General features: G+C 43.0%; 1 protein-coding gene across 1 annotated transcript in view; it reads left to right on the top strand.

Annotated features, from left to right (window-relative positions):
* LOC106607942 (GDNF family receptor alpha-1) overlaps nt 1-14,516 on the top strand; it is a 95,707-nt gene that overhangs the window by 68,832 nt on the left and 12,359 nt on the right. The window contains exons 4-6 of the mRNA XM_014205442.3: nt 647-998; nt 2,252-2,361; nt 3,178-3,312. Coding sequence (XP_014060917.1) covers nt 647-998; nt 2,252-2,361; nt 3,178-3,312 — 597 coding nt within the window. The remainder of the gene's footprint in view (nt 1-646; nt 999-2,251; nt 2,362-3,177; nt 3,313-14,516) is intronic.

The raw sequence follows: 14,516 nt of genomic DNA on the forward strand, positions 1-14,516 counted from the left end.
GACATGAGTGTGACACCCCCTGTAGCAGAGTGTAAAGCCCATCAGTGTCCTCATCCAGAGAAGTGTTGAATCTTGTTAACACTATTTTCTGAGCGTGACACGCACCACTCGTCTCAAGCCGGCTTCCACTAACCAACTGCTCCCATTTTTTATTGCCGAAAAATGCTGTTGTTGCACCATTTTCCCCAAAATCTCTTGAAATGTTAATTATTGAGGGATCTGTAAGAAAGCTGCCAATTAGTGAGACCTGACAGATGAGCAGGCCGTGGCGCCGGATGCTTTGATGACTCCGACGTTCAGGAGAGCTGCATATTTGTTTGGCCTGCAGGGCTGCCGAGAGGAGGGGCACTGTTTGATTTAGGGCGAGAAACAGGGTTAGCAGTAAATGGGCGGCTTGATAGCAATCAGCAACCGCCAGGAAGAGATCATTATGGGGGAAATTTTCAAGGTTCCTAAAGTATTTACATATTGCTTCTTTTTTCCATCCACTCAAATATTAGTTTGGTCAAGTGATGCATAACTCTGTCTAGCTCTCTCTCAATTTAGTTAGGTTCAATCCGGTTCATATTATAGACAGTGTTATCAATCGATTATGAATCTAGAGATGATGGAAAATGAACTAACCCTGTTGTCCTTTTTGTGACAGGCGAGCCCGCGGTGACGAGGGAGAACAACTGTCTGAATGCAGCCAAGGCCTGCAACCTGAACGACACCTGTAAGAAGTACCGCTCAGCCTACATCAGCCCCTGCACCAGCCGTGTCTCCACTGCGGAGGTCTGCAACAAGCGCAAGTGCCACAAGGCCCTGCGGCAGTTCTTTGACAAGGTGCCACCCAAGCACAGCTACGGGATGCTGTTCTGTTCCTGTCCAGCCGGCGATCAGTCGGCCTGCTCCGAGCGCCGGCGCCAAACCATTGTACCAGTCTGTTCCTATGAGGACAAGGAAAAGCCCAACTGTCTCTACTTGCAGGCCTCTTGCAAGACCAACTACATCTGCAGGTACACTAGGATAAACAGTTGTCAGAGTACGTAATATAGTACACAGGCATCTTGCAAGACCAACAACATCAAACATGTAACAGGGAAAACAATCACATAGTCTCACGTGTCAGACTCCACATTTACAACACAGACTGACCAATGTCAGTGTATGGATAAAATAACATTTAAGTCAACACTGTATTTCCCCAAGCCGTCTTTCAGATAGCGTCCTCTGTAATGTGAAGAGCTGCTACAGAGTACAGGTCCTAGCCCACCACCAAAGTGATGGGGTGTCTAAGTTAGCACAGCATGGAGGTTGCTATCATACCTTTGAGGTGTTGAGAAATATACCAAGCCCTGATAAAAGCTGTGAAAAACACCATAAACAAACCTGTTAAGATAACTGGATACTATGTTGGGAGACTGCATCAGGAATAGACCATTACCATTCAACATGTAATGCATATAAGCAAACACTAAATCTACCTACAATAACTGAGAGTATTCAGGTTAAGCAGTGAAACACTCCAATTCTCTTTCTGAATGCATGTCTTTTCTGCCTTAAGTGTTTCATTTAGCTGTCATGTAGCAGTATTCAGGCTAGAATAACTGGGCAGGGGATTGGATGTGTTTGGGTTAAGTGGCCTGTGTATCATTGGCAGTAATAGAGGCTGTATTGAAATGCAGTGAAACAGACTGGACTCAATGAGTGACGTCTGCCATTGCCTCTAGAGCTACAGCACTCTGTCTGGGATTAAATGGAGGCATTAGTGCAAATAAATTGGTTCCATTTCGATTCCAGCCTCAGGGCTGTGCAGTGTCTCTCTCTCTCGCTCGCTCTCTCTCTTTGTCTCCCTATTTCTCTTATTTTCTATCTCTTCACTTAGCAAAATGTTCTTGTTCCAGCTCTCTTCCCCTTCTCAACAAATGTGTAACACCAGGTGGTACTTAGCATCCCAACTCCATCATGAGTGGTATCCAGAGCTCCTCTCTGTTTGTGGGGAAGGATTATAAAACCAGGCATACTTGTTGGCTGCTCCTTCACCATATGGGACATGTATCACAGAGTAGAATCAACACAGACCCAACCATGCTGTGTGTATGTGTGTGCGTTTGCGTGCCCGTGTGTCCGTGGGCGTGTGTCTGCGTGGGTGTGTGTGTGCGTGGGTGTGTGCGCATCAGTATGAGTGCTTTGCGTTGTCTATTTGACAGTGACAGTTCGTTTTATAAGAAAGTTCAGATACACTCACTGTTTTTGTTGAGTCTTTCAGGTCCCGTCTGGCTGATTTCTTTGCCAACTGCCAGTCTGAGCCACGCTCCCTCTCTGGCTGTCTTAAGGAGAACTACGCTGACTGCCTGCTCTCCTACTCTGGCCTTATCGGTGAGTCTCTCCCGTCTCTATTGGTAAACTGTTCCTCACACACATTGATGAGTCTTCCTATGGTCTCATTTTCTCACTGAATTTTTATACTGTCCCCTGAGTGGATCTCATTCCTGTTGCTATGCTCATCTGTCAGTGAGGGTGCCCTTAATCCCCTTCCCATCTTCGCTCTAGCACAGCACAAACCAACGTCACACCACTTCCTCATGCCCCTTCACATCATCTGATGAAATTAGCTCATTGTTCAGAGGAAACCAAGGAAACCAAGACTCATAGTAGAGCGAGAGAATGAGCATGTGAAAGAGATAAAGAAAGAGGAGGAAAGTGTGTAGAGAAGATTAGTCTCCTTTATCTTCTGCTTCTGTGTGCTGAGGGACCCACCCTGGCTCAAGCCATCACATTTCCCGTACTAGCACAGCTGTAGCAGATAGTACACACAGCAACCAGCAAAACGGCAATTCATTTTGCTGCAAAACAAAAATGGCTTGTTTGGACGGACGCCAGTAGAGGAACAATGCATTGAGGAAGCAAGAAATCTCTGACTGCAGCTATTTAGTTTACTGCCTTTGGAAATACTCCATGATGATTCCAGTGTTACATGTTGTTCAGAGAATTGGATGAAAATCTAGCTTGACATTTTTGGGGGGCTAACAGTTGCAGTATGATAGGGATTCAACATTGGATGATGGTTTGGGGCAATGGGAGGTGGAAACTATTTTGTCTGCCACAGAGAATAACATGTTTTTAGAAAACAATAATGTAGATAAACTTTGTATCTTTAAGTAATCTACTGTGTTTCTTTCCCCCTCCTTATAGGTACAGTGATGACACCCAACTACCTGCGTTCTCCTAAGATCAGTGTTGTTCCCTACTGTGACTGCAGCAGCAGTGGCAATGGCAAGGAGGAGTGTGACAAGTTCACAGAGTTCTTCACAGACAACACCTGCCTCCGTGAGTGACTGACCAGCCTCCTCCTGTCCTCTCCTCTCCGCTTCATTCTCTTACCAGTTTCCTGTCTCCTCCACCCTTTCATTGTGGGTCTCCTGCCAATTGTTCATCCCTCTCTCACCTTCATCCTCCCTCTCTCCCAAGTGATACTCCATCTCTCCTGTGAGCTCTTTGCCGATGGAGCAGAAAAGCAGAGAGAGAGGAGGAAGAAACAGCGATAAGGCTGTGTGGGTGCATGCATGCATACGTGAATATATGTTTGTATGTGTGAGTAAAGGGTTCCAATATCCGCATAGCTCTCCCAGATCAGCAACCAGGGCATTGTCTTCTAACTCTATGACCGTCCTTTCACATATCAGACACCTTTAATTAACCTACCTCCCCTCCCTCCCTCTCCATCCTCTCCTGCTTTAATAAATACGGCTGCTTCACTATCACCAGGTGTCAGGCCTCTGGAGATAGGAGATCCACGGCTGTGGTGCTTTTCTTTGTGCAATCACAGCTCAACTTCCTCTGCTGTGTTATTGGTATGGCATTGTCTCTCAGCGCTTTATTTCCGTCAAAGCCAGTAGTACCCAATATAGTCATGCTTTCACTGACCCTATACAGAAGTTTGTTTTCACTGTATTATAGAGTTGTATAAATAAATGTATTCTCCATGTGACAATGATCACAACACAGCACTATTGCAATAGAGACATTTCTTTAGTGGAATTTCTGTGTCGTTGAAGTCTTTTTGACCCACTGCTTTTGGGTTTTTGTTTTGAGAAAGAAAGCCATTGGGTAGTCTATCTCGGATCATCAACTAGATTTAGCCGCAAGAAGAAAAAAAAGATATTGAGAAGGTAGCCTGGCGGATAGGAGTGTTGGGCCAGTAACCAAAAGGTCGCTAGATTGAATCCCCGAGCCGACAAGGTAAAAATCTGTCGTTCTGTCCCTGAGCAAGGCAGTTAACCCCCAACAACTGCTCCCTGGGCACCGATGATGTGGATTAAGACAGCCCCCCTCACCTCTCTGATTCAGGGGTTGGGTTACATGCGGAAGACACATTTCAGTTGAATGCATTCAGTTGTACATCTGATTAAGTATCCCCTTTCCCTTGTCAGGGGGCCAGAACATAATTATAAATAATTTGCAGACTGCATAGTGACAGCTAGAAGCCTAAACATATATATTTGACTAAAACATAATAATTCCAAACATTGCTTACATTTGAATACAATCTCATATATCTATATTATGCGTGGGAATACTTTGAAACAGATTTCCAAAATGAAAATCACTTGGAGCTGTTTTGCTGGTGTGTTTAGTCTTTTATGTTCAAAGAAAATATATGTATTTATTTATTTATTTTGCTCAGAAAACTTGGGGGGCCAAATAAAATCATCCGCGGGACACCAGTTGGGAACCCTGGCCTATCTAGACAGACGGGTTTCTTCCAACAATGTACAAATGTTCCATCATACATGACTTTAATTAGACCAATGTCAGTTTGTCAGAGAGGTAAGGGTGGCGTTGGGAAAGCCGTCCAAAGTATTATCTGTTCATGTACTGCCATAAACATTTTCGGGGGCTAGCGCTGGTGGAGGATATTTTTAATGCGTGTATATCGTAAGTGAGTAGTTTGCTTGCGCCATGACGTCAGCGTTACATGCTTACAACCACTGACTGGCTGTGGCTAGAACTAGCCTAGCTATCTGCACATTGCCCACATGAACACATTGCCTACATCAATTTACTATAGAATACTACAGTACTTACTATAGAATTCTGTAGTAAACTGTAGTATACTGTAGAACAGTGGTTCTTAAACCTCTCCCCTGGGACCCCAGACATTTCACTATTTTGTTTTATCCCTGAACTAGCTCACCTGATTCATCTAATCAAGGGCTTGATGATTAGTTGACAAGTTGAATCAGGTGTGCTAGCCCTGGAATAGATCAAATACATGAAATGGCTGGAGGTCCCCGAGGAGATGTTTGAGAACCGCTGCTGTAGAATAAAATACTACATGCTGTGGTATCCCTCAATCATGTCTCGGATCATACTTACTATAGAGTTTTGTAGTATACAGTAGAAAACTATGGTAAAGTCCTCAAAAGCACTCCAGTTTAACCATAGTAATACTACAGTATTTAATTTGCATCTACCCAGTCCATTCCCCTCACCTATATCCTAATTTGTGCCACTCATAAGTGAGAAACCATCACGCCAAGATCTGTTCAGACCTACCTACCTACCTACAGGTTATGGAAAATTTGCTCTTTTAGTTTTTGTCCAGTAAGTTTCCTGAAGGAGAAAGAAAAAACACTATGGTAAATACTAAATTAATATCTGCAAAAACACTACAGTAAATACTACAGTATACAACAGTATTTATACAATAGTAAACTGTAAATATTACAGTGATGTCTGGACTAAAGTCTGCAAAAGCACTACAGTGAATACTATAGTATCGGGAATCAAGGTACTGTAAGACCCAAGTGCAAACTGTGTGAAGTAACAATGTTTATTGTAACAACAGGGGCAGGCAAACGACAGGTTAAGGCAGGCACAAGTTGATAATCCAGAGTAGAGGCCTAGGTACAGGACGGCAGGCAGGCTCAGGGTCAGGTCAGGCAGAGGTCGGTAATCCAGAGGTGGAGCAAAGGTACAGGACGGCAGGCAGGCTCAGGGTCAGGTCAGACAGAGGTCGGTAATCCAGAGGTGGAGCAAAGGTACAGGATGGCAGGCAGGCTCAGGGTCAGGTCAGACAGAGGTCGGTAATCCAGAGGTGGAGCAAAGGTACAGGACGGCAGGCAGGCTTAGGGATAGGCAGATTGGTCAGGCGTGCGGGTACAGGGTCAGGACAGGCAAGGGTCAAAAACAAGGAGAACAAGAAAAGAGAAACTGTAAAAAGCAGGAGCTGAGACACAAAACGCTGGTAGGCTTGAACAAACACGACGAACTGGCAACAGACAGACAGAAAACACAGGTATACCCAGAGGATAAATGGGGAAGATGGGTGACACCTGGAGGGGGTAGGGACAAGCACAAGGACAGGTGAAACAGATCAGGGCGTGACAGTATAGTATATTTTCATTTGGGTGTGTCCACCGATGTCATGTTTCTGAGGGGATTGTTTTTAAGCCCCGTCTACTCAAACTCATGATTTGTTAGGAGATTTGTCTGAAGGGCACCCTCCCCAAATGTTTTCCTGCCCAGAAAATACGACATAATTCCCAGACCATGGGCTCTTTAGCCAACATCTGCATAACGGTTGTTTTGACGGTGTCGGAGGTGGAACTGAGTTAGAGCTGTCAAATTCACAAGTAGCTCCGGCATTATACCTAAAGCGGACATTGCCATTGGTTGCACAAAGTATCACTGAGAGAAATCCCATGCAGCTATGTTTACAAGTTCGAACACTGGAATATGAGATTTGATTTTCCATTTGAAAACGTAAATGAGTTAGGTTTTCTCAATTAAAAAATACTACATTTATTGAAACCAAATATATGATTCAATGCCAAATGTTTTATTTGATTATTTCCAAACCTGTATTTCAAGTTGCAACCTATTTCTTTCAACACGCAACTTACTTTTACACTTTGGTTAAAAACCTAATAACAAATACAAACTAATATTTCTGTCACGCTGGCATGAAATACTTCGGGAGACAGGCGCAGGAATGCGTAATAAGGGTTTTTATTAAGCCCAAATTACGGAGTGCCGTGTAAAGGCACAGGGACGAAGACCAAACAAACACGTAACAAAACACAGGGTAGAAACCCAAAACAAAAAGAGCGAGGAGTACCTCGAATAAATAACACACGTGCACAATGATTAAAACATGGGACGAGACCCGTAATCATCTGCGCAATCCACAAAGGCACGAAAGTCAAAACACACAGCACAGGTACTCACACGCACCAACGGACATTGTAACAACAATCGACCACCCAATGGAAACCAAGGGCACATATATACAAGTACAATCAGTGGGAATAGGGGCCAGGTGTGCGTAATGACAGTTCTGGAGGTATCCGTGACAATTTCATGTAAATACAACCCATTTTTTTCATCTTGTTCAAAGTTCAAATTTTTATTTGGAATTACCTATCCAAATGTCTTCAATTAGGTTACAAACAATTAAATAAATTCCCTGTAAATCAAGAAATTAAGTTGGTTCAATAACTTGAAATAATGTTTCCAAAAATATTCTTTGCACTACACATTCACATTTAGTAGCTACACTATCATAACCAAGCATTGGCTACTGTAACATAGAAACCTTATTATGCTCTTTAGTATCACATGCTCTTATGCAAGTATCAGTACATATGCTGGCAGTGTACAGGTTTAAGTTTAAATAACAACTACAACAGACCACATGAACTGGAATGACCACTCTCACGGGTGGACAAAAATAACAAACTGAAAGCCACACCCCCAATAAGCCACACCTCTAACTCTTCTGATGCTTGAGGTGTTGAAAGCAATTTAGGGCTCTATTCCATCTGTATCGCTGAAGCGTTAGAGATTGTGCGATAGAAATGTAAAGGAAATTTCCAATTGCGCTGACATATGCAGTGTTTACCTTGAATGCAGTCTCCGCTAACGTGGAGAAATTGCCTTTGAATTTCAATCACACTGTAAAGCTGAACTTCCGCAATACAGATTGTATAGAGAGCCCTTGGAAACATTCATTTAATTTTTAAAAATCACATTGATCTGTCGAATTTGTTATTTGATTTCAGGCAAAGTGAATAGATTAGGTTGAACATATCAAAGCGTAATTTTCAATTATTCCAATCAGTATAAACACTTCAGATTAACAACAGCGTCATCCCACTTTTCACAGTGTAGGTCTGTGATTTCCGAAACTACCATTGAGAGGTCAAGCTACTGTGGTTATTCGGGGTGTTTCGCTCTGTCACTACATGTCTCTGGGCTCCTCAAGACATCCAGGAAGAGCCTGTGAAGTTTTTCCGAATTAAACTGTGTCCATCTCTCCCTCTATCCCATTTAAAATGTACATTTTTGTCATTTAGTAGACATTTATTCAGAGGGACTTACAGTTAATGCATTCATCTTAAGGTAGCTAGGTAAGACGACTACAAATCACTGTCATAGTAAGTAACACTTTTCAGTGCTAGTAAGAAAAGAGAAGTGGAAGTGTTGAGCATAGACTTAAGGTAGGGAGAGGCAGTTCTGGGAGCCAGTGGAGAGTGCGAACAAACAGGGTGACATGTTTCAAACTTGGGAAGGTTGAACACCAGACGGGCTGTGGCATTCTGGATAAGTTGCAGGGGTTTGATGGCACAAGCAGATAGCCTAGCCTCTGATTTCCTCAGAGATGCCAAGGCATGGTTGTGCCCTCGCCGTCTCTCTCTCTCTCTCTCTCTCTCTCTCTCTCTCTCTCTCTCTCTCTCTCTCTCTCTCTCTCTCTCTCTCCCTCTCTCACACTCTCCCTCTCTCTCAATTCAATTCAATTCAATAGACTTTATTGACATGTAAAGTTAAATGACTTGCATTGCCAAAGTACATACATAACAGCAATGATTGGACTAACAGTAATAAATAAATAATAATAAAAGTAATAGTAGTAGTAGTGGTAATGATATTAACATGAACAGCAACTACAACAATAGTAATATGAATAATAATAAATAAAAGTAATAGTAGTAGACTCTCTCTATCTTCCTCTACTCTCCCATTTCATTAAGCTGGGACGGCACTAACACAGTGACAGATGCACTCTCACACACCCGTCAGTGCTGGTGTGGCTCCGGAGCTGTGACAGGGCCTTGCTCCATGCCCTTAACCAGGGGGCCTTTTAGTCTCTTTTAGAAGGCATTAGTAGACAAAGCGTAGCTGCTGAATTGTGTCTACTCATTCTAAGCATATATTATTCCTGGTTAAGGATCCTCAACTGAATTTCCCTCAACAGAGTAAATTACTATTGTTCTCTCACACCATTCTTTAGTCCAGTACAGTGATGGTGGTTCAGTATTTGTCATACATCTTTGTTCAGCGATGACAATAGGCATGCCAGCAGCATACCACCCTGTATTCCACTGCTGGCTTGCTTCTGAAGCTATGCAGGGTTGGTCATGGTCAGCCCCCTTATGGGAGACCTGATGCTGCTGGAAGTGGTGTTGGAGGGCCAGTAGGAGGCACCCTTTCCTCTGGTCTACAAAAATATCCCAAAGCCCCAGGGCAGTGTTTGGAGACATTACCCTGTGTAGGGTGCTGTCTTTTGGATGGGACATTGGGTGTCCTGACTCTCTGTGGTCACTAAAGATCCTATGGCAGTTACTGTAAGAGTCGGGGTGTTAACCCCAGTGTCCTGGCTACATTCCCAATCTGGCCACCTAATCATCCCCAGTGTACAATTGGCTCATTCATCCCCCTGTAACTATTCCCCAGGTTTTTTCTGTAAATGAGAATGTGTTCTCAGTCAACTTACCTGGTAAAAAAAAAAAAACATCTCTCTTTAAAGAGAGGGGAGGATTGACTGAACTACTCCCTTTAACTGTATCCTTCAGTAGCAAATCCAATCCCTATACTGATTGATTACATCTTGGTTCAATATGACTAGGCAAAGTAAACCCAAGAACTCGGACTATTGCAATAAAGTCAATGTTAATCGTTAACTATTTGAATGTGGTGTTACCTCACCTGGGCCTATTTGTTTGACTCAACAGAGGGCCACTGTACACTAATGCCTCAGTCTGTCAGTGTTTTGGCTGATGCAAATGTCACTGAGTGATATGATATCATGTTTACCCATTTGCTGTTTGCACTTGTTGAAGGTCGGGTAAATTACTTTTTCCTGTCAGGGAAACGATTAAGTGGCAGATTGTGCAGATTCGGGGCTGTTTGCACACAGTGTGATATTCCCTGTGTTTAAACATGGGCTCTATCTACTCTCTGCTTTTGGTAAGACAAACACTGCATTCCTGTGCAGCTGGAGCAGCCTGCCTGGCCTACCTGTGTGTCTGGATTCTAACATTGCTTAGACATGGTGTTTGCAGAGTAGGCCCATTATTCAACCCCACTCATCTGTCAGCAAGAACAGGACACAGTTTCTATGTGTCCAGTTTGTAGTAGACGCCTGTAGGAAAACACTCATCCTATTAGGGGTGTATACGGTATGTATTCTCAGGGGCTTGACTGGTAGGTAATACATGTCAGTATTTCTCAACTGCTGCTGATTGCTTCAGCAGGGTTCCTCAAACTCCATTGAAACCTCTGACATTGAGCTAGAGCTAAATGGGAGCTAAACTCATGTTTCACAGCACAAGCTTTATGCCTAAATACGAGCCCAAACAAGAGAAGCACCTCATCAGTCGTGACAGACAACACAGTCTAATGCTGTGTCTCTAATTAGTCTTTGTTGGAGAACAAAGCACCGTAAAAGACCATATCAACAAATTCAATACGCTCATCAGGCCGCTGCTGTGCTAGCACAAAGCATTAGGCCACTAGGATAGGCTCAGAGGCACACCCGCTTTCTTCACAGCAAGATAATGAAATCAGCTCTAATTTATTCGCTCACAGCCAGCCTTTGAGAGGTGTGGCGGTGCCAGAGAACTTTACAGCCCTAGAAGATTCCAGCCTAAATGAGCTGACAATTAAAACAAACAAAAAGAAAAGAGTAGGAAAAGCGGTGCATAACTCTGGTCCATCTATCTTCAGATCTCCCTGTCTGCTTTACTTCATAGATAGACCAGGTGCATTGTATGCACACTAATGGATAGGGTAAATAGCCTCATCATCACTTTGTTATTATTATTATGTCCCTAGCTAACATATTCATATCCCTCGGCTCAGTCAAACTAAAGCACACTCACTAGAGTTTTTCCCCCAGTGTAATTCCATATAATTTGATTGTTCTCTCCCACCTATTCCATAGTGTTTGGAAAAGATTGCTTAATAATGGATAGTGTTTTACTCCAGTAATGGCTTTATGAAAAGCTTTTTGTTTTGGACTTAGATGTAGTCTGTCTGTCTCTCTCTCTCTCTCTCTCTCTCTCTCTCTCTCTCACACACACCAGTGGAGTCTCCTCAGAGGTGGAAGAGCAGGAACATCCTCTTCAGTGAATTTCATAAAAATACAAATAGTGAAACATTAAAAAAGATATAATTTTAAGATAAAACTATACTAAATATATACATATGTCAACAAATAATTTATTAAAACACACTGTTTTGCAGTGAAGGTCTACAGTAGCGTCAGCAGCACTCTCTAGGGTAGCACCATGGTGTAGCCGGAGGACAGCTAGTTTCCATCCTCCTCTGGAAGGGGGTGAGAACCCTCTTCCATAGACTTAATTATAACAACTTCCAAAAGACATCCTCCGACCTATCAGAGCGCTTGCAGCATGAACTGACATGTTGTCCACCCAATCAAAGGATAAGAGAATTAATCTAGTACTGAAACATGCTACAACTAACTAGCACTGCAGTGCATAAAATGTGTTTTGTTGTTGACTCATAAAGACAATAGTTGAACAGTTTTGAACAAATTAATTTATTAAAAAATGAAGGAGAAGCAAGAGAGAGAGAGAAAGCTAGCTATATTTGTATGTTTTTCACTTTTACTTACTTAAAAATTCAAAGGGCACTCGCACATCTGACTTATCTTTTTTCAGGTACATGCTAACAGTTGAATAAGATGAGAAAAAAAAAGAAACCCACACACTGCTCTTGATAGTATCACTGCTCTTTAAAAAGCTTTAGATATCGGCCTCAAGGCCATGGAGTTTTTTTTAATTAGCACCCTTATGTAGACATAGATCCACCTACATCCGTTCCATGCATTGAATGGGGTTGGAATCGAGGAAAATAAGTAATGTTACCAAATATAACAATGTGCATTTCATAAATATTCTAATAAAGTGTGTACATAAAACGTATTAAACACGTCTGTAAAACCACAATCAGGACATCGACCCACCAAGCAAGTTTTCATAAATCACTGGGTACAGCGCAAGAAAAACGTCAGAGTAATCTGAAATGGGGGCATTATTTCATGTTCACATTTACAACATAACATACATAGGCATTTCATCATTAAGACCTTTAGGAAAAATGTCTGGAGGGTGAAAATCCACAAACATTCTCTTTTGCTCTGAATACTATTTATATCACCTCCCCTGTCTGATATCGTAACTTTCTCTGTGCCACAAAATCTAAAGGTAGAAATGTCATGTTTTTGGTCATTCAAATGTTCTTTGACTGGATAATCCCTGTCGTTTCTCCTGATTGAACTTTTATGTTCACTAATTCTCTGTTTGAGAGAACGAGAGGTTTTACTTGCATTACACAGCCCACATGGACATTTAATCATGTAGATAACATAACAACTGTATTCCTGTATGTGGGTGGCAGAAATAGTAACACTTCATCATATTGTTGCACCTTGTGCAACCTCTGCATTTATACCTACCATTCGGAAGAGGGCGTGAAAGAGCCTGGCTGATTTTCTTTTGTTGCTGGCAGTTGGCATGGACCAATTTATCGCGTAAATTGCAACCTCTCTTATAAGTGGTGGATTCTTAAATTCAGCAGGCAAAGCTGGTTCCAATGATAAAACATGCCAGTGTTTCTTGACAGCATCTCATGGACTGCACCAGATTTGTCAGTTCTTGCTGTGAGATGTTACCCCACTCTTCCACCAAGGCACCTGCAAGTTCCCGGACATTTCTGGGGGGAATGGACCTAGCCCTCACCCTCCGATCCAACAGGTCCCAGACGTGCTCAATGGGATTGAGATGTGGGCTCTTCGCTGGCCATGGCAGAACACTGACATTCCTGTCTTGCAGGAAATCACGCACAGAACGAGCAGTATGGCTGGTGGCATTGTCATGCTGGAGGGTCATGTCAGGATGAGCCTGCAGGAAGGGTACCACATGAGGGAGGAGGATGTCTTCCCTGTAACGCACAGCTTTGAGATTGCCTGAAATGACAACAAGCTCAGTCCGATGCTGCTGTGACACACTGCCCCAGACCATGACGGACCCTCCACCTCCAAAATCGATCCCGCTCCAGAGTACAGGCCTCAGTGTAACGCTCATTCCTTCGACGATAAACACGAATCTGACCATCACCCCTGGTGAGACTCATCAGTGAAGAGCACTTTTTGGCAGTCCTGTCTGGTCCAGCGATGGTGGGTTTGTGCCCATAGGCGACGTTGTTGCCAGTGATGTCTGGTGAGGACCTGCCTTACAACATGCCTACAAGCCCTCGGTCCAGCCTCTCTCAGCCTATTGCGGACAGTCTGAGCACTGATGGGGGGATTGTGCGTTCCTGGTGTAACTCGGGCAGTTGTTTTTGCCATCCTGTACCTGTCAGGTGTGATGTTCGGATGTACCGATCCTGTGCAGGTGTTGTTACAGTGCGAGGACGATCAGCTGTCCTTCCTGTCTCCCTGTAGCGCTGTCTTAGGTGACTCACAGTACGGACATTGCAATTTATTGCCCTGGCCACATCTGCAGTCCTCATGCCTCCTTGCAGCATGCCTAAGGCACGTTCATGCAGATGAGCAGAGACCCTGGGCATCTTTCTTTTGGTGTTTTTCAGAGTCAGTAGAAAGGCCTATTTAGTGTCCTACATTTTCATAACTGTGACCTTAATTGCCTACCGTCTGTAAGCTGTTAGTGTTTTAACAACCGTTCCACAGGTGTATGATCATTAACTGTTTATGGTTCATTGAACAAGCATGGGAAACAGTGTTTAAACCCTATACAATGAAGATCTGTGGAGTTATTTGGATTTTTACGAATTATCTTTGAAAGACAGGGTCCTAAAAAACGGACGTTTCTTTTTTTTCTGAGTTTATGTTAGCTAGCTGGCTATGGCTATCAAACACTAGAACTCTTCCAAGTCAAGGTAATCTTTTAGATTTATAAATGTATCGTCACTGGGGCCCGCCTGTGTCACTGATAAACTGCTTACTACAGTAACTAAACTCTACTGCATGATTGTAGCAGGTTTACTAATACGTTAGTTCTAGTAGCCATGTTGACTTTGACATTAGCTAATATGGTGACAACAATGTAAGCTGTGGTTAGTGGTTATGATATAAAGTTTTGTCTTGGAATTTTTGTTTTGGCTGGTCACGAACAGCTGATGTGTTGTGCACTGACGTCCACAAGCAAAGATAAAACATGAGAAGAGGAGAGTGCATAGATGCGAGAAGGAATTATACAATCAATGGG

Source organism: Salmo salar, chromosome 01, assembly GCF_965601325.2.
Source record: "Salmo salar chromosome 01, fSalSal1, whole genome shotgun sequence".
NCBI classification, from domain to species: domain Eukaryota; kingdom Metazoa; phylum Chordata; class Actinopteri; order Salmoniformes; family Salmonidae; genus Salmo; species Salmo salar.